The sequence below is a fragment of the Opisthorchis viverrini genome, assembly GCF_000715545.1.
Source record: "Opisthorchis viverrini unplaced genomic scaffold opera_v5_286, whole genome shotgun sequence".
Lineage (NCBI taxonomy): Eukaryota > Metazoa > Platyhelminthes > Trematoda > Opisthorchiida > Opisthorchiidae > Opisthorchis > Opisthorchis viverrini.
Window position 1 is genome coordinate 177,044 of NW_008751933.1, and position 26,720 is coordinate 203,763.

The 26,720-nt window shown below is 40.8% G+C and overlaps 1 protein-coding gene across 1 annotated transcript; it reads left to right on the plus strand.

The window, feature by feature from the left end:
• Positions 1 to 2,009: 2,009 nt before the first annotated feature.
• T265_14836 (hypothetical protein) lies at positions 2,010 to 25,761 on the plus strand (the record flags this gene model as incomplete). The annotated part of the gene is made up of 8 exons (XM_009175492.1): positions 2,010 to 2,222; positions 6,484 to 6,603; positions 9,650 to 10,024; positions 17,073 to 17,243; positions 19,211 to 19,504; positions 24,296 to 24,428; positions 24,953 to 25,187; positions 25,740 to 25,761. Coding segments are annotated over 8 exons (1,560 nt in total), but the record flags the coding sequence as incomplete, so codon positions are not given.
• Positions 25,762 to 26,720: the final 959 nt, after the last annotated feature.

A 26,720-nucleotide genomic window follows, 5' to 3' on the forward strand; every position in this document is an offset into this window, starting at 1 on the left:
TCACACAAGGTTGCTCTATAAAATGCCTCTACAAGTAGTATGGCAATGAGTACCTCTCACGTCCAAGTTTTCCGATGAAGCTTCCGGGTTTTATACGATCTTGGGGGCCTTCATACATGAACTGTATGTCCACTGGAGAACTGAGAAACATTTACTGCTTCGCAAATTCCTTATGCACGTTTGTTTATATCCTGAGAGCAACAGTTGCGTCTCAGTTGACACCGCAAATAATCTGGTCCCCTCCCTCCAAAAGCCCCACGAACAGGATCACCCAGTCGTATCCCAGTGCCATTTGACAAACAGCTCACTGAAGACTATCCAGGCTGGATGGAACGTCACTGGAAAACGCGGAGATTTGATAGTCCCTGTATCAGAAGATTTCAGCATTATGGAGTACATCGTGACTATATGGCTCAGAAGTAGGTTTGCTTGGAATTTCATCGTGTGAAAGTCCGTAATTTGTTTGATATTCCACAGCCAAAATGTGATTATACATAGCAGTGGAAGTTAACTACTCACAAAAGTGTGCAGTGGATTTTTCACCGTTGAAATACATAGGATAAACGTTGTACTTTTCGAACAAAAAATGGAAGTACAGTTTGCTTAACGTTTCGATGACTTCCTGAAACCTTTCTGGGACGTTTACATCCCAGATAACGTGTAATTTAAATGTATAGCCCTTAAACAAACAACTAAAATTTAATTGTTCGGTTGATTTTTCCCGAAATGCTATCTTTGTTTCTCGTCGAGCAGTTTAACTCAAATTAAGTGCTGAAAATCCCATCCGAAAACCAATGCAGCATTAGCCGAAGTATGACCCGTTACGTTATCATACGTAAAGATTTCGATATCTGATTGTCCGTGTGGATACCCAAGAAAATGGGTTCCACATAGGTGCAACACATATTAAACATTGAAAAATGTCTGAGACCGATCAAGAACTCATCGTTTCAGAGGGGTTTGGTGAACAATCGGTGGATTTATTGCTGGGCAACGTTTCGCTTTTGACACAAAGGCTTCGACGGGCCAAGTGAGTAAGTTGATTGGGTTTTAAGGCAGTCAGGGAACCAATCCATGAGATTCCTCATGATTAGTGACTTGATCAGTGCTGCATGTTCAGCCTGATGTTCCTGTTTGTTGGTCATTGGGCATGACTAAGATTTACAATGGATTGGTTGGGGAGGGATTCGTCTCTATGATGAACTCGGATTTTTCGTCCTTGCTTCTTCACTCAAGGACACCTTACTTACTTACTTGGCCTGACAAAGCTTTGTGTCAAAAGCGAAACGTTGCACAGCAATAAATCCACCGATTGTTTACCAAGCCCCTCTGAAACGATACATTAGGCATGTTTCGCTAAATTTGTGCTTCCATTCCAAAGCGTCATTTTTTGTAATAGATAGGCTCTAAAGCTGCGTTTATCCGCTCCAATGGTGGGGCTAGCAGATTCAAGTAGCGCAATTGAGCTAACAAATTTTTGGAGGATCAGTAAAGAAATGTTAAGCCAGGCAAGTGAGTACATTGTTGCCTGGATCTTATCCCCTAAGCGTTCTGCTAACTAGGATATTACCTAGATATTAAAGGAACATTTGATGGATTGACGGGAATTTGTGGAAAATTTCGGTGACGCTTACGATTGACAGCGAGCTTTTAGTATGCTTCGCTGCTCGTTGTTTGAGCACACAGTTTTTCTGGTTTGATTAGCGGCGACCGTGTTTGGATTTCTGTGCCAGCTGATAACAGTATTTCATTTGATAATCTCATCATCATCATCTCACACATGAGAATGTGGATAATTTTTTCAGGGCTATTTCTGGAGGGAATGACGGATTCTGTCAAAACTTCGAAAATCAGGCTTCTGTTGTGAATCGCGTCTGTCACAGAGAGATTAACATGCATTCGCGTGGAAACAAGATGCCATTTACAACGGTTCTGTCCACTGAGATGCGATTCCCGTGTGAGGTTTACCCATTATTCACCATGCCCGTGTCTTGTGTCATCTTTTTCAGACATTTCCTCTGAACAACACTTGAATGTTCGAGTAAAAAACGTTGCACCTGGACTACAGAAAGTGACGTGGAACGTACCCAAAATTAGCTGTAATTGTTCGTATCTCTATGTGATTGAACAAAGGGCCAAGGGTGACGACAGTGGGCACGTGAATTATTTGCATGTCCCCTCAGAGCAGAATCAAGAAAAGGAAGATATTCAACTTGATTTTGGTAAGTGCCTTCTACATTCCAGTAGATTTACTTCGTTTTAAACAGCTAGGCGCCTAATCCTCATTACGGCCACATTGACAAAGATGCTATCCAGGTACAACTTATAGGAACAATAGAAGTCCGCCGGCCTACTCCAGTAGAATTCAGACGAATTTAGGGAAGAGGCTAATAGTATTTGGCGCCAAAACGTGATTCACAGCAAAGTGGGTGGGCTAACTAGGGGGTTCATTTCAGGAGTGGAAACACTTTTAGAACACAAGAACACAGAACAAAAACTCTTGACTGAGCTATCACATTTCGGCATACCAATGCAGATGGTTGTGTGCGCTTGCTTAATGCAAGTGGTTCTGTGCACTTGCTTTCAGCTTCGATTTCCGAAGATTTACTATCACAGTTGCAGGCAGGAGTGCGTTTGCGCGTTCTGTCCTCAAATGTCTGATCGTACCTACACGCGTCTCTGTGAGCTGGTGCTGACACCTTTGTCGTTCAGTGGCTAAAATCTCTGTGCTAAACTCTCACTCAGGAAGGATACGTAGCCCTTCATTCTTCAGTGACTGACTCCTCAAGTTACTACTCATCACACGGACATTTCACCCATCTAGTGGTGATATATTTCATCCGCGTCATTTGTATATTGATCGAAGTTTGAGAAAGTCCTTTGATGAGATCCAGAAACTTTGGAACCAGCTGAAGATGTGACTTTTTGGCTGCAAGCGTCAGAACACTCTCACACTCGGACATCAACCTATGTATGGCCCAAAGGAAGAGTGATTTCACAAGATGAGTGAAACCTTTGTGGGAGATGGGCATTCAATCATTCAGGCAATAAGTGACCAGGTGATGTCGTTTCTTCGATTGAAGAAAAAGCGCCACCACTTTCTGTCTCGGTAAGAGCCACTCAAAACATCAGCTACTTGTGACTGGACGGTTAACTGTTGAACCACTGACTCGACGACCCCGGTTTTCCAACTCTCTGGGGCTCGTGAAATGCATACTACTCATGATTATCGAAAAGAATGAATAAGCTGCATAGTGTCGTTGGGCTTTTTAGCGTAAAATGATAACAGGGAATGGATGGAAACCGGATTGAATAGACTTGGCTAACAGACCAATGAAGAGTAACGCATCCACCATAGTCTGCTTGCTTGCACAAAAAACTGAACATATGGGGGAATCTGCTTATAGGACGAGTGCAAAAAGCCAAAGGAACTGAAGAAACTGAGACGAAAACGTATCGCAGATTGGCAAGGAACCTGTCAGATAAAACAAGGGAAGTTGATCAATCTGCTGGTTGCAAATCAAGAACAAAGAACAAATAAACGAATAAAGGATTGGGTAACATAACACATCAAGCCTATGAAAAAGTTAGTTTAGAATTCGCAAAACCTTTTCCAGTACCGAAAGAACCACTAAAAACCCATTTTTGCGCACGAAAATGTGGTTTCATGGTGTTCAAATTGACTTTCAGACGGATCGGCCAAGTAGAGGTAGTATGTCCTTTATGCCTGTTTTCGGAAAGGTTTACGTTCGAAGTAATCCGCTGTTTTCTGTTTCCATGCGTGCAAATATTGACTAGAAAACCACGCAAGCAAAATTGCCGGGAAAATGAATTTTGTAGCACGGTCCCGGTTGCTTGTTTTTGTGATTCAGTGGGTATCCCCTACTTACACATCCAAAAACGGTGCCGGTGGTAATGCCATGAGTTTAACTACACCGTGAGTGCTAAAGCCTACTGGAGACAATGCATTTGTGGTCAGTTATCGCTTTTAGTCAAATCGGTGAACAACGCTCAAGTTGGGTCAGTGAAGTAGACCGTATGATGCTTCGGACTCTCTCATCACAAAGCACGACCTCCTTGGAACTCTTTGTGGCGGACTTCAGACTTGATGTGTTGACAAGACGAATGGCCTAAGTTGGAGGGAAGTAAAAAACCAATGACATCCCTTGACGCAAATAAACTGTCCTGGGTGTGCGAGGCATCTTCGCCAAAGAGGCCAGTCAAGACCAAAATGTGTGTCATCGAATGCATGCTCGACACATGATGGGACTCCTTTCATTCTAAGAGTGCGCCAAATAGTCATTGGATGTCTGATTGACGCGAATGAACTTTAATGTATCCGAAGGAATCCACTGTATGGATGATTAGCAATTTGCAATGGCTTGGTTGCAGGAAAAAACTGCTTAGGATGGGCAATTCCGAGGCACGAAAAATATATGACTGAAATACGGGCAACAAACGACAGCCATGTGTTACCATATAGCTGGCGCAGTCTTTTAATTTCTTAATAAAGGCTTTACTTTGCCTTTCATAAAAGAGACTACTCACAAGGTTGCTGAAAACTCTTTGACAGCTCATGACCAGTTTTGTCCTTCATGGGGGTCGTCAATTTGGCGCAGTCACCGAGTTTCCGTTAACCTTATGTTCTAGTTGCCTCTAATTGCGAACTACCAACTCCAGTACCTTACGGGTTAATGTTTGTTCCAACTAAGCCTATTGCAGCGACTAGTCGGCACATTCGACCAAACCCAGTTAAGTGGTCTGACGGTTGCATTATGTACAGGTTTTGGGGGTAGTTTGCGTAGACACAGAAGCCTTGAAATGGGAACATTTGGTGAACCACGATGGGCAACATCTACTGTGCCAGCTCATCCTTACATTGCTCGTTAGGTTTCACTTGTCACTAATCCTATTTTGTGGTACCACGCTGGTCAGTTTAGCCATATCCAGCGTTGCTGGTGAATTTTGAGACAACTGGTCCATCCGTTTGAGTAAAACATTGTTTTCACTAAGCAGGACGTATCAAACATCAGGGCTGTTGAGAATTCATGGACAGAACCTCCCGCCTTGTTGTCCGTCCGTACTATTTAGTTTTCACACTTATGATAGTGAAACGTTTGCTATGAAATATCGTTCAAGTCTACAGGAAATGCATATTGCCTGGGATGTGCTGTTTCGAGTACCCATGATACCGTCACTGACAGTCGTGGTTTTGTTAAGGCAGCTTCTACTTTCGTGTGGCTTTGTGCCGTGGAACGTTCTAGTAGGCATTTGAACATTCCCTGTGCTAGCTTAATTCTATCAGTGTGTATGTAGCTGAAAGTATTGTTCTGTTCGTGATATTCTGGTCAGTCATGTTAAACCGGTAAAGGTGTCCCCGTCCAGCCTGGTCGTGGATATCGATAGGTCCACAAGGTTTGCGGTGTCACACGACGCATCCTCACTAACCCGCAATTTGTAACTGGCCGCGAGATTTCCTTCACTGACACGTGCTAGGCGTCTTTACTTATGTCCTTACCAAAATAACCGACGTGATATAATAAATGGGTTTATTGTCTAGTGAAAAAAATGCCTCACGTTAAGTCATCCCATCCATCGTGAATAACAACAAATTTTGCGCTTCAGTACGTCTCCGTTTCTTGCGACTTATTTCTCAAAACGTGCACACTATTCCAAAATTAAACAATGATGCTTCTCTGCAACTTTTGATCAACAAGAGTGCCCGCACCTCTCCCTCAGGAAACGTACTTTACCACAGGTGACACTCTCCGTCTGCGTTTCCAGACGTTCCTCCAAAAAGTACCAGTTCATTTCTACGACGGCAAGCTAGGTTCCTATTTTTTTAAGTTTTGAGTTCGTGCGAGTTCCTCAAGATTGCTTTGAGAATACAGATTCCAAGAACCGGTGGAATGAGAGGTTGGTTTCCGAAACCATCGAGCATAAATAATTAGAAGACTTACTTGAAGGATGTTCAAAAGAACATGCTTTACCCATCGTTTTGTGACAAACACAAGGCATCTCCTCGTGGTGGTTGTTACTTCCATAGATGCACTGGAGAAGTGAACCAGAGGGTTTGAGTCGGGCATAAATGTGCCTCCGCGCACAGGAAAACCAATGATCAATCACTCTTGGCTCACACGTCGCGAACTCATCCGAAATCCAGGAATTATGAGGTGAAAAATAAGGACGATGCCCTAATTCCATGCAATAACCAAAAACATCCATTTGTTTCCGCTCACCTATCTTCATCAGGTACCGTGTGCGGAAATATATGAACAGGGATTTCTCGACTGGAGAAAACCAGCCTTGAAAAGTGCTACCAATGCACCACTGTACTGTTTGACAAATCCAACTTCCAAAAATATATTTTAGAGGTTCGAATTGCAAAATTACCTTTTAAAATCGTCAGCAAAATTTAGAAATTTCGGTTGTTTACGAGTCTTACAATTATGGTTTTGGTCATACATGGTTTCCACTTTTTAGAGGAGTTATTCGAAGCTCCAAACATCTGTGAAACCTACGAATATCGGGTTTACACCAAGAACATGATAGACGGTAGAACCAATTTCTCTGCGACCACCGAAATGAGGATGGATCTACAAAGTAAGTGACTGACAGAAACCAAAGTGGAATTCACAAGAGGGAAATATACCTTTCTATATGGTATGGGGTTATCGACTAGGTTATTCCACACCTGCCACTTTGGAAATGAATAGGTGAAAGATTTATTTCCAGTCAGACTATTTTAAGAGCGCTCTACTCACCAGACGACTTCAGGAAGCCAACAAGCGGATCGACCTTCTTGTGATCTGAGATCACAAGATCACCTGCTCGTAATAGCAGGTGGAAAGCTACCCGCAGAAAAATGTGTAAATATGAAGTGAAAAACCTACAGAGGACGCCACAATAAATGTTTGTTCTAACATGAACCAAAAACAAATCTGAGCAGTACCAATCGATGTGCAGTAAACAATAACAATATGCTGACCTTTGTTTGGTAGTTTACCGAAAACTGGATAAACCACAATAAGAAAAGATATTTTGAATGAGGTAACAGTCACTCGGTAGAATTTCGGTAGATTTCATGAATGACTTCGAGAAATGTGGTAGAGTAAGTGAAATGTGACTGGAAAACCTATCTCAGCTCTAATGATACCAGAGTACAGACAGGGGCCGAGCTGCTTTAAGATAAGGAAATTCAAATACGTTCTATTTTGCCGACCGAAAACTCGAGACGTTATTGATGAGTGTAGATATAGTGCACAGGATCTAAGACAGATTTGGTTGAAGCGGAGTCGTAAATTGGCCACTGGTTGACATATTCGACCCTGTGAAGCGATGATAAAGCTCACTGAATTCATTGTCCAGTGAGAAGCGTAGACTCTCTCGGGTCCATCGGACTCCGTAAAATAGACAACAGCCCAAGAATAACCGGTGCTTTCGGTGTCACAAAGAAATTTACCCGAAAAGAATCGTGAACTCTTCATCACATTTCCGTCGGAATCACCAAAACTAACAGTTTTGACCCAGTGCTGTAAAAGGAGTTCTTGGACGCTGATTAACACTGAGATTTATCAGCTTAGGATATAGCCAGTAAAACAAATAGAACGGTTGAGGAACTAAATATTTCTTAATCGATACGAGAACAAATGTTAGGAGCCATCAAATTCATGGGAGGATGAAAACTTCAGAAATTAGCACTAGCTTTCTGGAAACATTTTTGCTTTCTTTGTTGAATGTAATGAAAGATATCCAATCGGACTAGATGTCTCATTGGCTCGGTGAATACGTTCCCTCATTCAGAAAAAACATGCCTACAATATCAAACCATTACAAGGCAGATGAGGGAAAGTGAACATCAAAATGCTAAACTAAATTTGAGCGAAAGGCCACGGCTCAACCGCGGCAAGATGGTTGAATGACACCGGTTTTGTGGATCAATAGGGAACTATAAAACCTGAGTGCGGAGTGTAGCGTCACACGCGGCTTGCGCCGAGCCGTCACATGCTAAAACTGAGCACCCTGTATCCATGATGCTCTCTAGCTAATAAGCCTTCCGGCATCTATTTGGAAGCAGTTAGAAGCAGTCGGCAATTCAGAGGGCGTTCATTAAAAGTTCATTGTAGCATCGTACTGCTTGGTAGACTAAGTAATTTTCATCGCATTGGTATACCACCTCAATCACAGTCATGGGACTCTGTCACCTGTAAAAAAAGAGATTCGCAAACATGAACATTCGTTCTTCATTTCAAGGAAGCTCAAAAATTTGGCATTTATCGCCCGCTGGTTTGCTGATTCAACAGACATCCTGGAGCCAGCCAGCGTTTTAAAGGTAGTCAAGGTAGCCTATTCCGTTAAGGGTTGTGACACTAGAACAAACACAGAGATGTTGCCACTTCCCAGTCTTTCACCGTCGGAATACCTTGGATTTGGAATTTCGCTGAGTCTGGACAACTGTATATATTAGAAGTAATATTGGCCACCTTGGAACCAGTGCACTATGTGGTGAAATGTCAAAGTTTCACGCACTGGAACATGTTGTGTGGTCATTTTAAGCATGCGAAATTGCACTAGTAACCTCGATACGGGATAAAACTCGCCCTGAAGTTTCCACGGGTTTTCCTATTGCGCATTCTCCACAGAAAAACGACAAGAATGGCTCCTAATTGAAAAAAAATATCTGGTATAATACAAGTGGGTTACAGTTTCGGCAGGTTTATCGTTCGAATACCTTTTGCCATTCTACAGGATCCTCAAATGGCAAAAGACGTCGGTGAAAATGTAAGCAGGAATGCGTTTTATTCAGTGTCCAATACTTATGGCTTAGAAATAGGCTAAAGTGCAAAGAGGGTGAGTATNTCGGCAGGTTTATCGTTTGAATACCTTTTGCCATTCTACAGGATCCTCAAATGGCAAAAGACGTCGGTGAAAATGTAAGCAGGAATGCGTTTTATTCAGTGTCCAATACTTATGGCTTAGAAATAGGCTAAAGTGCAAAGAGGGTGAGTATCAGAGTCCGAGGAGAATGATAAATTGATGTTAATTTTTTTGGATCATGAAGGATACGTTCTTAGCTGTACCTTCACACAAAGTAGGAAAGCGTCGGGTACACTATAAATCAATGAAATATTTGTTACAAATTATAGGCACAGTTCCTTGCAATAGTCTAGTTTTTCCAACGAAGGCTAATGATGCCCGAGGGAACTTAGCCTAATTAACCGTGAGTTTTGTAATTAACCCAGATAACAATGTGATAACAAGTAAAACTGCCTTCTTCTCTCTATTGGGAAGAAAGCAGTAGAACAGCTGTGTTATCTATGCTGCTGATCTTCTGGCCGAAATGAGTGGGTCAGGTATTTATTTAAGAGTTTGGTTGCCAATAAGCAGCACTTTTGACTTGCGATGACTTCTGAAGTACAGCAGACAAATGAAACTGTCAGGGGCGGAAAAAGTTCTCGACGAATCATTATGTCTACCATTTGTCAACCTTGTTCACGATTGCTTGGGTCACATCAAAATCCCTCATCTAAAAGTGTTTACAACACTTATAACGCAAATGAGACCAAGTCAAATTGAAAAAATGGCCAAGACTGGCATCAGCACGAACAACGAAGTGTTTAGAATGATCAGATATTTTCGCGTTGTTGAGTGAAACGGGAGTACATAAATCGACGAATCGATGGGAGGGCAGAGAGAGAGGAGAAAAGTCACAGGCGTCTATTTTTCATTTTCCTCATATGTTCTATAGGACCTCGTTCCACACCAAATCTGACTATCACATGGACTGAAGTTGATGAAGTCATGATCTTTTGGGATTTGGGATGTTCCAATGGATCAACTTTCGATGTCGTTGCCCAATCGGATGTAACCGAGCTAAGGAGAAGCATACTTGATGAACCAGGTTTGCCTGAGTACACAAAATTTCGGGTTTCAGCATGCACGTCCTACCTGGTATACCTGGATTTTATTGCCGGTGAATTCAGAAGTCCTTCAAATTTTATCCTACTTAACGGATCGTTTGAAAGTGAGTTCACGTGTTTAATGGTTTCCACGACGGTTGTAAATCTGCTTCGTCGGTTGGACACAGATTTTTTCATTGCCATTTTTTCGTCGTTATCACAGCTCAAGTCTAGTGTAGAGAGCTAGGTAAGAAAGCCCGCATATTTTGTCTTACTCCAAAGGTAGTCAGGTAGAAAACTAACAAGTACTTCTATATAATAACCATCACCTGAAAAGGATATACTCCATGTGCTTATTCATCTCACATACGATATCCTAGATATCGTACCAACCGAAATATGAGGTGGCTGCGCTGGATAATCTCAGTTGAAGTGGAACACCATGAACGTGTGACTCGATCTAATAAAGTTGAGTCTCTAGTTAGGGTCAAATTCTTATACACAGCAAAGAATTTCGCTACTTTCGATTTGGTTTCAAGTAGAACAAAAGTTTAACGAAAACTCAAAAACTGTGCCCACCTGATGAGTTCTATGACTGCAAAGCCAGTCGTCGTCCTCCGAGGTTTTTTTTCAGCAACCGTATAAGTAGTTAACTCCGTCTAGACAACACTTGAAGACTTTATTAGAATGGCTTTTGTAGCCCATTCACCTCGTCCGTTTAGTGTCCTGCTCTTGATGCTTCTGTCTTAGCTGAAGATGCCTGCTGTGATCCTGGCGTTTACTTAGAATGTTTACTTTCAAGAGGTGATTGATTTGGATGTCTTATGTGTGCCTCAGATACAAACACAAATATAGTTCACAAAAATAACTAGCCACTGATGGCGTATTCAAATTTGTACCGGTAGATTTCTGTCAGACGACGTGAAGTAGTTGATGAACATAAAAGTGAAATAAAAATTGCAAACTAGACTTACTTACATGATAAAAAAAATCTAACCGGACACTCAGCTGGACCCCAGGTGAACCTATTCACAAGTGTAGGTCTTGCACAAATGCGACCATATGGTTCAGCTAATACGATACTTGAGAAATTGCTGTATATTTCATTCAGAGCAACTGCTCGCGAGGTTGCTGAAATCTTTTTGGTGGCTCATAACCGGTTTGGTCTAACTGATTTGAGCGCATCAAATAAGTACTGTTCTTCTGTCTTTGTCAGTCATATTTTTCTCTTAAACAAAAATTTTAGAAAGTGGGCAACCCGCACCATTTTCACAAAAACTGGGTCTCAACGATAGACTCAACTTAATCTTAGCCTAATATATCATCCATAGGATTCTGATTTATTCATTTATGTTATTCTAAACCAGTTTTTTACTGTTGCGGAGGCCTTAGCAAACTTGTGAGTAGGCTTCTTTAAGAAACTGACTTGAATCATTGGTTTCCCACGCATGAACAGCACATACTACAGGAAAACTTACCAAATGGATTACATTAAACTAGGAAGCTTGCAGAGTCATACAGTTTTACAGTTTTTCCTTCGCCTTCCTCGACAGTTTGAAATCCACACAGAAACGCTATGTGAGAATATCTTTGGTGAACAACTTCCTACAAGCAGTAGAAAATGTTGTACTTTTTACAAAGCTCTTTGCCTTTTCGAGTGATTTATTCACCTTTGTTTCACCTAAATCTGTTTGAAACCAATCAAATTATGTTCCAATCGTGCTAGTGAAAAGACAGTTAGTTAGTGGTCTGCAGTACGTTGTGCCTTAATCGTCTCCAGAGCAACTGAGACATTTTGACGTTATTCCGAGCCATCAGCATATTTTTTTAATAAAGCCATGAAATTTTATCATCATAAATGTGAGCAAAATATGCACCGTTTCAGGTTACAGATACAGGGTCCAAAATGGGGCAGACCTATGTTTGGTGGCCTTATTTCACAGACTAATGAGGTAATGATTATATTTGGGCTAAATTCCTTTTGCTGAGCACAGTGTTCCAAAAGGCAACTTGTGACCATGTTGCTTGCTTTTCATTTCTTCCAATCTTTTTGCATAGAAACGGGTGAGTTTTTTTATCTGGGATGCTTCTTTACTTAAGGGTTCAAAATAATAAACTGTGATGGTATTATGAATAGTAATGCATTACTATTGGCTACCACTCTTATATACAATTATTGATATAGCGTCATTATACAACTAACTGTGGCAGAATAGAACCATAATCTGAGGGCTTTCAGCTATAAGGAATCAGATGTGAGTTAAGCCTTCTGAATTTTAGCACAGTGGAGGCTGGTTTACTCTCAGGGTGAACAACCAACCTAGATTCCGGTCATCTTACGCGCTAGACTCAGCCAAACATTTATGTAGTAACTGTTTCCAGAATCCTGAATACATAAACGTCATTATTGTTATAATCGGTGACAGCTTTGGTCCAAACAAACAAACAAACTGATGGGAGACTGGCATATTATTCAGGTTACATTTTTAGCGAATGGTGCGAAAATCAGCATATGGAAATATCGATCGATTTTTGGGCACCGTATGTCCATATAAAAAAACGAACAACGGTTGCACATTGTGTAAATAAAGGATGACTCAATAAGCTGACTTCCGATAAGTGAGGGATGAGCCACAAAGAACAGACATGCGTTTTGATTCTTTATTGGCTGCACTCTTTTTTGTCCTATCGAACGAGCGGGCTCTTGAGACAGTTAAAGCAGTAAGCCTCCGACTTCTGCTCCTAAAACGGTCAACGTAGGGCGAAATTTGAGAATTGATCCAGGTAATAGCTTGCAGCAACAGTACAAGTTGTACTATTTGGTTGTGTGAAAAAGGAAATCAACCGTTGGGCGAATGGAAGGTCGAAGCCATCCTGAAATCCTGAAATGAATGGAGCCTTGACCTAGTGTTCTCTTTGCAGTTATGTCCAGGAAATGTGCATAAACTTTGATATATGATAGTAAACTTAGGATGAGAATGATGACAGTATTTTGCTGATCCTCCGGCTTTTACAAATATAATCAAATTCGAGCAAATCAGCTTCCCGTAGAAAAGTCGTTCAGCCAAGACTAGAGGATTTCTGATAGGAGATGAGATAGAAGCGGTTTCTCAGTCCGACGATAACTTGGCCCAAAGGAAAATTAGCGAATCTAAAATCCTCAGGCCCTTTCTTTTTTAACTTTAAAGCAATTGATAGTTGAAACGAAATTGCGAGTAAATTTTCTACAGATGCACTCAAAGGAATATGGCACATTGTTGTAATCTTCAGCATTGAACAAAAAATTTCTAATCAGGAAAACGCCTTTTGCTAATCAAGTTTTTTTCTGTTAATTCTCTGACACCAAAATGCTTCGCCCATCAACCTTTCCTTTATTTCCGCTGGTATGCTAGTGGCACCTGGCTACTGAGAGCCAGTCGACCTGATTAAGCTGTGATAAGTGATTAGGTCACAAGCTAACTTACTGCGGTGTCTTCCACAGGAGGCGGGCCTTTGAAGAACATGGCGCTCTTTTATTTCAATGGTTCTACTTGATTAGAATTTTTCCATCATATCCTCTCCCTTCCCGATCGTTTAAATCCCTTAACTCAGAGTGTTTCGACCAATTCATAAGTTATTTAAAGATGAACCTAATTTCACTGTCATCCGGCAAATGAATAAAAAATAACAACAGGGTAATTAGAAGGACCAAACTTATAATTCAGTAACATGCTGTGCGGCATTTTTCACTTCCTGAAAATAAGTAATGCTTCCCGAAAATCTATGTGCGAACACAGCTTGGCTATTCATCGCGGTACCAAAGGAAATTTGAAAGTCACTTTAACGATACTTCGTGATTCATATTCTCCAACTCGCGATACACTATCGGATAAGACGTCTAAGAAATATTGACCTTTCGGAACATTTCGTCAGCAAGTAAAACCTGCATGCATGTAAAACTTGTATGGAAATTTAAACGACATGAAAATTTGCAACAACAGAACGTGGAGCAGAATGCTAACATTGGATTCCGCTGACAAAAAAAAACGAACAAAAAACGAATCAGTGTGCTTGTCAAGGACTAAATCATTATGAGTGTGACGTGTTCACCAATAGTGTTGTTTACGAAAGAGCAAAAAAGAATATATTATACCTGAAAATTGGACACATGGGGCAGAAGGAAAAAGTTGATAATATTTTGGGATTTTTTTTTGTTTTTCATCCAGAAGTGGAGAATAAGTGGGAATCAACCGAAATAATATTCTACAGTATTCTGAATATGAGACTGGAGCAACAGAATTTCACAAAATATAACGATTTCCGTGAACCTTTGGTTACAGAGGATTTTGTACTTTCGGATACTATCAAACTCTTTTACAAGTAAAAAGATTGAGAACAGACTCTTTGAGGTGATGTTTTTGGCAGAAAACCCTGAAAAAGTCAAACCATTTTGAGTTATCATCATCTACTGTTTTCAAAACGGGGTCCATAAGCCTTATTCGTATTTCATTAGGAGGGCACCAGTAGATTGATGTTGCCCTAGCCGTAAGGATAAACGCCTTGCGGTTTAACAAACCATCTAAGCCGTCTAAGACCGACTTTAAAACTTTGGACAAGTTGGTGTGAATAGATTGAGATGAAGAAGATAAGAGAAACATCCGGGAATGAATATCTACATCTTGCCGAAGAAATTACCAGATAGGATTGCAATCAGCACAGATTGGGAACAAAGTGAAGGATTATCCTTCAAACCAGGGGGAGTGACAAGCTTCAGCGACGGAATGCATCGACTAACAAACCATATTTAAAGAGATATACGCATAAAAGAATTCGAAACCGTTGGAATACTAGTGAGAAGTGCAACAGCAGTATTCTGCACGAAAACGTTAGTTTTCCTTTTAATTTCTCGATAAATGACCGCTTAATTCTCCCTTAGAGTCTGGTGCTTAAAGCACAGAAGGGACACCAGTGATTCCGGCAGATCTGTTTCGTTCGTGAACCATCTTATGTCTGATTAACATATTTTTCGCATCACCTACAATGTTTCAGAGAAATCGCAGAATGTCTTGGGATGCAACATCCCCGAAAACATGACGCGAAATTAGGTACACGTGATTCTAACCAAAAGAATGTTAGTGCCGAATTGTGTGATGAAGCCATGTGTAGGTCAGAGTGAAAAGTAAATAAGAGCCGTTAGTAATGCTGTTGTCAGCGCATCCTGAAGGAACTATCGGGAAATAATTATATTTGCTACATGGCGTGATATTCCAAGTTCGGGGCTCGTAGTCGGCCACCAGTGCGGCCAAAATAAAGCGTAGGTAAGAACACAGGTGGATCAGATTGCTGAATCATTGACTGCGTCCGAATTTCATGAAAACGACAGTCGTTCAAGCTTGAAAACAACGGAATCGTGGATGATGCACATTTCAGCACTTTGTTGGTGCCGAACTTTGTGTTGATTTTTCTACACAAGCTGGCGAGGTTTAGGCTGTCGTTATATTGTATGCGCCTCTTAGAATAGAAGTGTTATTTCATTGTGATTTGCGTCTAAATATGTTCGTTCCAAACTCAATGTGGCCTACCACAAATTACAGTTCGTGAGTCTTTCAAATTCATGTATCCTCATTATTTGTCAAATGTCTCAATGAGTTCGTCTGCACTGCATCAAAACACATTGTCATTTTCTCGTCTACCACAATGCATCAGCTGAGCTAAGCCGGCGCTTTGTCATCTGACGGGGAATATTTTTGTCCTACTTTTGTGGGGTAGCAGCGTCATTCAAACCGTTTGTTCACCAATCGAATACGTCTTTTCACGGACAAAGACACACTGAATACACTGCGAGCAGTCTTTTCGAGATTTAAATCGTTTTGAATTTTTGCGGCTTACTCTGTTGAACCTGTACCCATCCCCAAAGTGCAAAATGTCACTACCAAATTGGGTTTGACCGAACTCGAACTCGATTCCTGCAAGTCAGCTGGTCAGCCATGTCCATAAATGTTTCTCGCCGAATAAGTCTATTGATTTCAACGACTAAAAGAAAACAAGCATAAATCTACATAACCCGATGACGAGAAACGAAAAATATGTTAGCTTGACGAACAGATGAAAAGTCACTTGATGTACAACGAACAAAATCACTGTCGGGATGAGAGCCTAAAACAGCTTGGCGATTAAGGCGCAAGCGCACTATTTGGATGGTCCATGGTGCAAAACAGAACTTTTCATCTCCGCTGCTCCAGGATAACTTTGGGCATGTTGGCAGTAGCCCAGCCCTCGTGCATCGTTTGGATGTTGCATTAGGGTTTGTGTCAATCTCCTACACCTGTGAAACCGGTATTTAACCAGATTTGCAATGAGATCTAGTATTTGTGGCTGAATTGTGTGAAATACGATCAGTGCAATTTTACGATTAGCCGAATTTTCAAATGCCTGATGTTCACATTAATTTCTCCGTTTAGTGTGTTGGATGACTTGCTCCCACTCGAAGAGGTAATTGTTTTCCAAATCATGGTCACCTAGGTCTTATGAGGGACGACCAATTGTGGTGATTGGTCTTTGCATGTACCCATTTGAGAGGTGCGCATCATCTATACGTGGCTACCATATGATGGAAGGACTTAAAAAAACGCACTAATTGATTCTGTTGAGCACTTTCAATCTGGACAGGAATGCAAGGAAACCAGCAAAATCCTCAGTGGCGTCTAAGTATTCAAATAGCTCTAAGAGTGCAACCATTCTACGCCTATTAAGCTGAAACAGACATACATTTTGCACATGATTTTGGTCGACAGCTTGAACTCATCGCTGACCAAATACCGGCATGAACATATTCGATCGTAGTCGACGGTACTGGATGCCACTGTGACTGCTATATAGCAGTGACATTCATTTTGTTGGTAAAAGCAGAGCCGCTTCCTTGAAAACCAAATCAGTACAAGCTTTCTGGTTCAATTAATGCGCAGACTGTTCTTGCATAGTTCCGAACGAGTCGGTCAGTGGCGTTTAGATTACCTGGAGACTGCTGACAAGAACTTTTTTCCAAAGGCCACACATGTATGTCGAAAATACTAGACTTTGGAAACGGACAACTCTCAGAAAGTTTCGTTGGTGTTCACTTCCTATAACATTTGGTTAATCACAAAAATGACAGCATCAAATTTATTTCTTCTGTGCTTTTGTTTACTCCTTCAGCCGCCATAAAACAAATTAAAGCGGAGAACATTGACACGACTGTGCAACGTATCAGTTGGGAAGAACTGGGCGATGACTCCTGGTGTGCTGAGGATGTGTACCAGGTGACGCAGACAGAGGAATCTGACAAAATTATCCAATCTCACAATTTGTCTTACGGAGAATCGTTTGGTGAGTTTTCGGTGAAAGGTCTTTTTTCCAAAACTTGCGAAGAGGTAGTAAATTAAATGTTTCACTTAGTTCCTCCAAACGAACCACTCAACTTGGTGTTTAGCGTTTTACGTGAATGATTACCACAAGCATCGCCTTGGCTTAACAGACCCACTGGCAAAACACAGTTTGTTGGTTCTGTTGAAATACTTTTGTTTCTTGGAAATGTGAAAAATTTCATAAACTTAGAATGAAGTTAGTCGGAACAAGGTCGCTTGGTGCAAGCGTCAGGAAAAAAATTACTACAGTGTTCTGCCATCGGGATTTAGGTGCATATACTAATTCTGATAATTCCTTCATTCCAAGATGTCAACATCAGCGGTTACAAAATACAGACTTTAGGTAATGCTGCTCTTTGTGAGCCAGATTCCACTATTTAAGTTATTCATTTGCAATTCAAAATTGTACCAATTTCCAAACATTGGTTGTTTTTTTTAAACAAGAGCAAGATTTTCAGGTTGGAGAGGAGTGGAAAACCTATCAATACAGCCTACATAAGTTGAACAAACATACCGGCCTAAAGGATTTAATCGGGAGAGTGAACCTAACGACGAAACCACGTAGTAAGTGCGGGGTACTTATTATGTTTTATTATTTATTTTTTTAGTCCGTAAATCTTGTTATGTTTAGTTTTCATTAAGTGAACAGGCTTTCGGTTGTGTTCGTAAACGAATGGAACATCTATGCCACAAGTTGCGATGCCGGATGAACGCAAACGTCTGCTCATGATCCAGCCAAATATTTATTAAATTCAGTCATAAATTGTAAGGGTCAAAAGACTCCTTTGAGCCCTTTAGTTGAGATGGTGTATCCACGCGTGGTATGTTTGTCTGCTGCTTTGACCAAGAAATAACCAACAACGCACTTTTTAAACGGTTTATTCGTTATGGCTTCTTTCCTACTTTTAACTCCCGCTTAGGTGAAAAGTTCCAATGAAGTGTGGAGAATCGGTGTTTTGAAGCCTTCGAGCCAAAACGCAGGATTATAACGAGCTCAGAGAGAATAGCTGCAGGCGAAAAGAGGAAGGTTTTTGCTAGGGAGTCACTTAATAGGAAATACCAACTGAGTAGTTACAGACTGCTGGACAGTGAAGCAAAACTCTCATACGCATCTCCTTTAAAAAACTCAATATCCACTTTCTACTTGAACGCGTATTTCTGAACTTTCGTGGATATTCATTGACTGTTGCTCGAATCCAAGCAAATACTACAAGGCATTTCGCAAAACGCCGCAATAGATCTGCCTTTTCAAGAGAGGCAAAGCGAATTTTCAAGTAGAAAACATACTACTCGATGCCTCCCCATCAGTAGTACCACCGTTACCTAAGGATCCACGTCTTTCTATAAAAAAAATCAGTAGATAAATTTGTAACTAAAGCAAACACTCCCCACATTAAAATGAGTTTTTCCATTTGCTTAGGTTGCCCGAGCACTCAGTGGGAAAATGTATGCATTGAGTGCGCTGCGTATTTTGTCGTAGTTCTTTGACGCTTTGGTTTATTTAGGTACTTGTTGATAGAAAAGAGCCATGATTCATGTCGACCAGTGATTGCTTTTTCATTGTAAAAATAGCATGGGACGAACTACATTTGTTGATGCGACTGGGTTGGATTTGTTGGGATTTTTGAGGGTAGCCGTTTCCGTATTTATAAGCTTCACTCAAAGATTTTCTTTAAAACCTATTCAAGAACTGCTCACACCTACTAAATTTGCATTTTCCCACCAAGTATCTGTATTATGTTGACCGTTTTGTGCGGACTGCTTTTTGCACAGAGGATGCAAGACTGGGCGCGAGGCACCACATGTATCCAATGTCCTTTGGTGATAAGGATTTATCCGTCTATTTGGAAACATCACATCAGAGAACAACCACCCTTTACATTCCGGCAAATAAATTTTCAATAGATAGTTTTTCTTTGATTTTTGCAGAACCAGGAGCGCCTGTGGGAGTTTCCGCAAGTTTTCTTGAACCCGATCAGTTGAGTGTAAGGTGGTTACCACCAATCACTGCACCGGAAGTCGCTGCATTCAAGTTCCTTGTTACCGCGTCATCGATTTCTGATACGAAGTACGTTGTGCGATACAACGTATCCGATTTGTCCTCGACAACCATATCGGTAGAACAATGCACCAACTACATGGTGTACGTACAGACTTGGGATGAGAAAACGGGAGAAATCAGCGACTACTCTTCAGGTGTCCTTGTTATGCCACAGACACCAAGTAAGTGTCTTGTTTCCTCATGTGTCAGGCTGATATTTTCCCCCAGGTGCTCCCTTTGCGATGTGAGAGCATTTGGGATAGATTGTCACAGACCATTTAATTTTTCATAATTTTTTAACGAAACTTACACATTCGTCAATTATTCTCTAGAGCTGATTCACAAAAATTTATTTGCAAAGGAAATCTGTCGTTAGAGTCTAAAATCCTGAGAATATGTGTGAACAGAGTGATATCCTCTCTGAATGGCTCCAGTTTGAGCGTCATATTTGATTTTTCGTTAACACAAGGTGAATAAACTTGAGTGATTTACACTCCCCCTACCTTGTTACTAATGACTATTTGCACTCACCACAGCTTCTTTGTTTTTGTTCATCACTACTGACGATAGATCTTGGTGAACAGGCAGGACATGGGCTTATTTTGTAAGGTCAAATAGATTTCGAGTTAACAATGTCAAGCTGAGTGACTGAGAATCTAGCAAACTAATTTAGACCTGCTTTATACTTATTTACTCGGTGAGACGAAGCTGTATTCTTGTATTTCCAAATTTGAGAGAAAACGTTATTTTTGTTGTCAAGCTCAGTTTAGTTAAATAAAGAATCAAATTTTTTTAAGTCATCCAAACCGTTCAACCCTCAGAAGACATGTGTATCTGAATAAGTAACTCAGAATTGTTAGTGCGTGTCGGTTTCGATATGTATGCCTTTAGCATTGTCGAAAGGCCTATCCAGACCAAAATATAGATAGATCACCACAGCATATTCAATAATCTGTCATTTGACCCCCTATGCTACTCGCCGCATTGCCTAATTCAAACTTGCTTTTCTGCGTCAGCTATTCTAGGAGGAGAGGCTTTTTGTAATTACCTATAGTGTTTCTCTCCAACAATCAATCAAAAAAGGCATTTCATCCCGAGAATTTTTACTAACGGGATCCTATTTCAAGCATCGGGAGTCCCGGAAACAAGCACCTACCAAAATATTGATCGACAGTCCAAGGATAATACCGTTCAGTCGAATAATAAAAGCTTGTAAACACCATCTAGGACATAATAGCAAATTCCTATTTCAAGGTTCTGGAGTCCCGGGGGCAAGCACCTACCAAAATATTGATCGACAGTCCAAGGATAATACCGTTCAGTCGAATAATAAACGCTTGTAAACACCATCTAGGACACAATAGCAAATTAGACATACATAGATAAGCCAGGGTTTGATTAACTCACTCCAGATCTTCGCTCAAGATTTCGGTCCCGCAAGGGTCAGTATGTCTAGGCCCAGCATGTCATGAAATCCGAACGCTGAAAGAGCACGAAGTAGTCTGGCCCAACTAACCTGAAGATAACCATCCATTCAATAAATAAAAACTGACGATATAGTCAGCCGTCAAGGCACTTCAGTTTTTGAGCCACTGCTATCCAAGTCAGTTTTGAAGGACAGGAATTATTGTGATGTGACTGGCAAGATAATGGAGACAACAAAAAAACAAGTTACGCTAACCGGACGGTGTGCGTTCGAGAGAATCACCGATATTGCTCGGCTAATAAATGAATATGGTCCCAGCTATAATTTATGGCCAATGTAGAAAAGAAAGTCGAAAATGGTTTTTGCAATTTTAAACACACGGAGAAGAGTGAGAAACGGTTTTGCAAAGAATGAAGAATGCAGTCATACAGTGTGTGGCATGCTAGAAGTGATTTGATTACGCTCCCTCGAGCAGTAGATCCCATGTGAGTGACAGAAATATCAGTCCTCGTAGTTGTGCGTTCATCAAATATGAGGTGCTTAGGAGGGAGAGCCCACTGAAGAGACTGAAAACACCGATCCGTTAAGTTGATGAAAGGCAACCCTACCATCGCTGAAAAGATATACCATGTCTTCCTTTTTTTCTGGGTTACGTTAGAAGACTTTCAAATGTGTAAAAGCAGTCGTAATTTGTAAGAGCTCAGACCATGATTTCAATTTTTGTAGGAACATTTGAGCACTTGGAACCAGAGTGCTCATACGCATTTTGTTTTCCAGATAGGAATTGCAAACTTAGCTGCATTGCAACCGAAAATTTGTTAAATCTCTTTTGTATTTGATTCAATCAGAGGCCGGAACACCCCGACAACCTACCATAGTTGAAACCACGGGTAACACGCAGACGTTAGCCTGGCTACCATCCACGACAAATGCGTCGTGCTACCGCTTCTTTTATGAAATTTTCCAACGAAAAACTGATGACCCAGGATTTGAAACTATTACCAAAGTGCCATCTGAGAGGACTGGTGAGTTTTAAATTTTGTAACATAAAGTATTCACGTTTCCCGACCAAAAGTAACCTCAAAAAACTAACCGGATTTTCCATTAATTGTGATATTTTTACCACGTAAATTTACTTTGTTAATCATCGGACGAAAATAAAACAGCGACTGATGATTGGGAGTTATCTACACTGGCGATTTTGTTCTGTGTTCTTCAATCATCGCCACTCAGATGAAGAGTCACAAAATGAGCCAAACGTCCCAGGGAAAATTCATCACTCGAGCAAGCAGTCAGTATGTGATCAGGTAATGTGGCTTCCTGTATTCAAAGTTCCGCTGCGCTGCATAAAAGAGCAAGTAACGCTGCTTAAATGGTTTTGTTTGACCAGTAGCCGGAAGGAAGCCGATTCGATACTCTTTAGCACGGGAAAATTCCCAATAGAGGCTGAAGCAGCTATTTTATACTTCTTGGTTTTTAGGCATAGACTGACTTCACTTACAGGAAGAACGTTCAATTATTGAAGTCATATTGTTCTCATTTATACGCAGTGCATCATGTTTGAGCAGAACACTCAAAGATGTCGCAATTTTCATGAAATCGTAAGCAAACTAAAACCAACTTATTTATTGACTTATGTGACAATTCGTAAAGTTGCTGAAAACCCTTCGTCAGCCCATCGTCATTTTTACCGTTTTTGGGACTCATCGGGGAAGAATGGTCCCCGAATTTCAATCGAATTGATATTCTGCTTGAACATCAAATTAAACGCAACTGGTGGAATGCAATAGACCGAAATATTCAATCATCATCTGTTTTTGTATTAACGGCAGAATCAGTTGAAATCTAGATAAATCCTGTGCTCATGTTTACGTGAGGAATCTGGTTTTGCTTAAGGATTGGCTTTATAAATATTGCTGCAGATTAGTAGTGGAAAAACAACTCATGATGGAGCCTTACAAAGTGCCCTTAATCGACAGAAATAGTAACAACTCGACAGAATACCGGATGAGTTGCTGCTGATCTGTTCTTACAACCCCCTTAAATCATCATGATTATTTCAAGATTTGTGAATATTCAGAAATTTATGGCAGTGATTCCGTCAAATTTGGATAACAGTGCACACAACATCACGAAAATTACTCAGCCTCTGTTCTGCCGAATGGATACTCTTCCATACCTCTGCCGTTAGGGCAAATTTTTACGTTTTGAAAATGATTATTCTACACCACTGACCCACAGCACCCTTTTAGAAAAATCTCCCTCAGAAAAACCAGTGTATGCTCAATTAGCCATGAGCACATGCACAGTACTTATATGGCCAAACAGTGGTGCCCTAAACTTTGAAACCCGGAGTATGTTAACAACCGATAAAGAATTTTGTGGGTACCTATTGGATAAATAAAATTGTTCGTACTCAGAGAAGGGATGAATTCTCGTCACCTGAAAATCACGTGCAACGTGACAAACCTTAGGGTTTTGAAGGCCAAACAAATATTCACAAAATTCAGTTCCATGTGAGAGTGATAGTCCTAGATAAGATCATGACTAGAAAAAACCTATGGAACCCCCAGGCTAAGAAACTATTACGAGACCAGTTTGGCGAACAGCTAATCGAATCATGCCGATCTGGGCGCCGCTGTATTTGACTGATGCGATCGATCAATAAACCTGATAGAGTATACTAAACCAGTCACTACTGATGGTCATCCTCTATAGTCGTGTAATGCGGTTCACTGAGCAGAATAGAAAGTGACAGTATTCGAAGTGATGAATAAGACTCCACTTGAATGCGAATTCTCTCACCTTTTTTAGACCATACGTTCGCGTTCCTTTCTGCTTCAACGTCTTACGTGTATAAAATTCGCGAGGTTTCGGAGCCAGGTCATACCCCTGGGGAGTTTTCAAATGAGACAGTGGGGTCGACAGATATTTCAGGTATGGCTGTCTCCATCAGTGTATTTAAATTGGTCTATTTTGTAACCTTTTGCTAACACGTCGCTATTAATCCTGCAATGCCATTATTTGTAATCTTTGGTAACTCACTATCTTTTGGTTAAAATTGAAGTTCAAAGCTGAATTTGTACGAGTATATCTTGGGCGAACTAATCACTTCGCTCGTAGGCCGCTCGCAGTTGAACGGCTAGATGTTCAGTCTACAAGTGTGAAGGTTGCAAGCTCGAAGCGATCCGCAATTAAAAAAGGGGTGGTATACTACTTATTCCCTATAAGTATCAAAAATATTTCTAGTGCTTTTTGGCTTTCCGGCTTATAGTGGCTTGACTGACAAGTTGAAATCTACATTGAACGGGATTTCTAAATCATGTGCCCGACTTAAGTACTTTAGCGTTAAAATGTAAAGCACTGAACAAGTTTATTTATTGTTTGAATTTTGTCCGCTAAAGAAGAACACGCGACGATAAATGAGATGCGTGAGTGTCCATACGCATTTTACTGTTTGCATTTGGAAAAAAATATTAGTAAATCAGGAAACAGCCCAACGGTCATATTACTCCAACCTGGTTCTCTACTTCTTGATAGCGTTCAGCTGTAGCACCCTTCCGGTGCCTAGCTGCCATGCCACCCGAAGGGAGCACGAGTGTTGGGGTACTGCCAGGTTGCCCAAGCCTAGACAGGGGAAGTCGAGAGGCGGAGGTGGGATTCGAACCACGGACCTTCCAGTCAGTAAATTCGCGCTCTAACCACTTGAGCCATCTCGCCCCCTCTCTACTTCTTGCATGAAGTAGATCGAAGATGTACTGACGCTGGATATTTATTGAGCCAGATTCTACAGTGTAGTTATTGTCAACATACCCGCAGTGAAGAACAAAATGGTCGTTGCTGTTTTATAATACTGTGCCGTAAAAACTCCAGCGAGTAGTGGCTCAATGAATATGTCCCTTGCTATCCCACCTACCGTCTATATTGCCTATCACCAAACATAAATTAGACGTCAGTTTGCATCCGGGCAACCCTCCCAGCTCATCAGTGCAGGTAAAATTATTGTCGCTGTTCTCACGCAAACAATTACTAATAGTATCCACGGTTTTCAACAGTGGAACGCAGATAACCAAGGAGTAAACATCAACTGGAAGCATTTTTTGGTTTATTATACTAGCCTCTTAAATTTCGCCAATATTCCGTAAATGTGCTTGCTGGTCGGGAATGGCTAAATCTACTAAGACCGTTTCCTAGAATATTGAAGATTTTTGCACAGAACGATGGTTATTACTGCTGAAAGGAAGAATGCCTTCACTCCGGAGTTGTTTATCAGAAAATACCAACTAGACCAGTTACAGACAATCGGACAGGAAAGCAAAACTCTCACATGCACCTTAATTAAAAAAACTGAACACTCATCTTCTCTTGAACGTGTCTCCCCCAACTTTCCTAAATATTCATTAAGTGTTGCTCAAGTCCAAGCAAATGCTACAAAGCGAGTCCGCAACTCCGCAATAGATCTCCCTTTCAATCGAATTTACAATAAAAAGGCATACTACTCGCATGCCTCCCCATCAGTAGTATCACCGTTACAATGGCACAATAGGTGATTGGAAATCCTAACTTTTGAAATTTCACGGAAAGGATCTTCGTTCCTCAAGGCATTGATCTTTTATACTGCGTTTAGGAAATCACGTTATTCTTCTAAATTTGGAGATATTTGGCCAATCGCAATCAAAATTTTTCTGCCTCGTACTATTCATTCTACGTCGCGTCGTTTTCTATAAAAAATAAATAATAGTGTACAACCATTTTCGGAAGATCTGCAGCCAGACCGCTACACTTGGTACTGGACTGAAAATGCTTTGGTTACCCAATATTTAAATAACAAACAGTTTCTTCCAGGACTCCGACTACAGCTTCATAGAGCAGAATATAAGTCGAAAAAAGTTTACTCCTCTGGCGCATCCATAACGCAAAAGTCGTTCTGTAGGCAAAAATATTTACCTGTGACTAATGCACTGTTGACAACCTTCTCCTTTCTGGTTAAGAATGCCAGTGATTTCGGAAAATAATTTCCAAAGCGTAATAATGAAGTACCCGTTTTTATCCTCAACTTTCACAGATGATGAATTAAAACATTTGCAGCTCAAAACTGGGAAACCTCTGTTTGGGGTTCATCAAACAATGAAGACTGAAATAGCTCTGAAAGTGCAGTTCGAATTATTTAACTACATTGCAAAGCCGAAAGCCGTTACGTTTGTCCTGAAACCAAGATTAGAATCAGCCAGATTTGGACCGACGGAGTTTTATTCCTCACTAAATTTCCCAGAAAATTTCGAAAAGGTAAGAATTTTGTAAAAATCCGTATGATTTTACAATCGGTTGTCTTTGTAGTCAGTTAGGATGCGATACATGTCTGTAAAAGAGGGATGACCATGTATAATAGTTCCTCACCGGGAACCATTAAGTAAACTCAGGCTCACAGATGTGAACACTGTGACTTCTCAGTAAGATTGTTGGAGTCATACAGTTTATAAAATGTTTACTCCCCCATAAAAATATTTTCAAGATTCTACAAGGTTACTGAAGCAAATATTTACTTATAGTTTGTCTTTGAGGCACCTATTGTTGATTCTTTTGGAAAAGGCATCATTTTAACCATCCTCCTAGTCATCCTTCTGTTCAGATTGTCTTTAAAATACTGCTCACTGACGGCAGTGGTGCGTCATATTTCTGTATCAACAATATTTCAAAATGAAGGCCAGGATTTTATCCAGCATTCGGCTACTGATATCAATCCATTCAGTATTACAGAACATTCCTGAGTCTGTACTTTTCGAATGTTAATATTAGCGCGGATGTTATACGGTTTGGTTAGCTATCGCAAGATCATCTGAGATCGCGCTAGTGTCGGCTTAACCTTGTCTAACGAAAGCAGGGACGAAGATGAATTTTCGACAGCTGAAACTTGTTGAACCTACAAGAATCAGAAGAAGGCTTCGCTCTTCATGGAAGGTTTTGGTATTAGG